The following is a 1229-nucleotide window of genomic DNA, read 5'->3' as shown; positions in this document are numbered from 1 at the left end:
CACCAGCTGAGCTATGTGTGGCTATGGGAGGAAGGAGACGAGGAAAATGGCTTTCTTGCCCCGTAAGGGATACTGAATTCTGTTCTCTGGGAGAAAATCAAGAAGGGCTACATGATGTTTGCCCAAAATTTATTTTATAAGAAAAACTTTTTTGGTTAAAAAAAAGAAAGGAATAAAGGTATGAAAGGAACTGAGGCTTGGGAGCAGCCTGGTGAGCCCAACAGAGAAGAGAGCTGGTAGTAGGCACCCTACATGTCTCTAAAGCCTGGGTACCTGCGTGAAGAAGGAAAGCAGGAACCCCTGGGGTAGGGACAGTGGGAACAGGGGCTTCCCTCAGTGACCAATGAGCACTGTCAACTTGTGGCCAGGGTTTTCAGGGCACTGAGTAAGGGCCCAAAGGCCTTCTAAACCTAGGGTGGAAATGCTGTTGCTGGGCCCCATCAAGGCTTCCTGGACCTCAGTGAAAGGGAGGAGGGAAGAAAAGAGAGGGAAAAGTGGCTAAAAGAGAAAGAATTGATGGCGGGGAGTTCTGGGCACCCCACGCCTCAGCCTTTGCAGGGACCTGTGAGGTAGAGCCCCATCACATGGTGCTGACATAATCTGCAAAGGCCTGGGAGGAGTCCCAAGAATCGCTAACCACGTGGCAGGTAGCCCGGAGCCTCCGGATGGCTTCCCTGGCTGTGACTGCATCCTGGTCCAGCCAATTCTGGAAGAGGCGCAGGTGACCAAAGGCTCCACGGCCCCATCGCTCCAGCCTCTTGGCGAATTCCAGAAGTCCATCTGGCTTGATGCAGTTGGAACTGGTAGGGATGAGATGGATTAGAAATCTAGTCTCTATCCCTGTAGCTCCATTCCTTAGTCCCCTACCCTCTGTGTGTACCTGATGTCCAGCTGACACAGTGAGGAAGATGAGTCCTCTGAGAAAACATCTGCCAGGGCCAGCAGACCAGCGTTCCCTGAGAGGAGAGGAACAGTGCCTGTCACTGCTACTCAAGAGCAGAGTCTGAGGGTACCTTTGTTAGTTTAGCTGGAGAGGCCTCCAATAGCCCCAATACCCACCCCACTGTCCCATGCTCCTCTCAACCTCTCCCCCCTCCCATTTTCCAAATTGGGACCAGCTCCTTCCCGAGGGCCCTGTCCCACCCAGGCGGTTCCCTGGCAGTCGAAGGCCCTTCAGTGTGGAATTCCCCTTCATAGCAGCAACCATCTCAGGCAGAAATTGGGTTGGG

At 53.3% G+C, this 1229-nt stretch overlaps 1 protein-coding gene across 1 annotated transcript in view; it reads right to left on the bottom strand.

The window, feature by feature from the left end:
* Window positions 1-115: 115 nt before the first annotated feature.
* Window positions 116-1229, bottom strand: part of LRRC41 (leucine rich repeat containing 41) — a 24781-nt gene continuing 23667 nt past the window's right edge. The window contains exons 8-10 of the mRNA XM_049774703.1: window positions 1144-1229; window positions 881-956; window positions 116-800 (exon numbers count right to left, since the gene is read on the bottom strand). The exon at window positions 1144-1229 is cut by the window's right edge and continues 37 nt beyond it. Of these exons, the coding sequence (XP_049630660.1) occupies window positions 581-800; window positions 881-956; window positions 1144-1229 (382 nt within the window). The 3' untranslated portion in view covers window positions 116-580. The remainder of the gene's footprint in view (window positions 801-880; window positions 957-1143) is intronic.

The sequence above is a fragment of the Suncus etruscus genome, chromosome 6 (assembly GCF_024139225.1).
Source record: "Suncus etruscus isolate mSunEtr1 chromosome 6, mSunEtr1.pri.cur, whole genome shotgun sequence".
Classification (NCBI taxonomy): domain Eukaryota; kingdom Metazoa; phylum Chordata; class Mammalia; order Eulipotyphla; family Soricidae; genus Suncus; species Suncus etruscus.
Note: the sequence above shows the minus strand (reverse complement) of the source record. Positions and strands in the feature narration are given on the sequence as shown.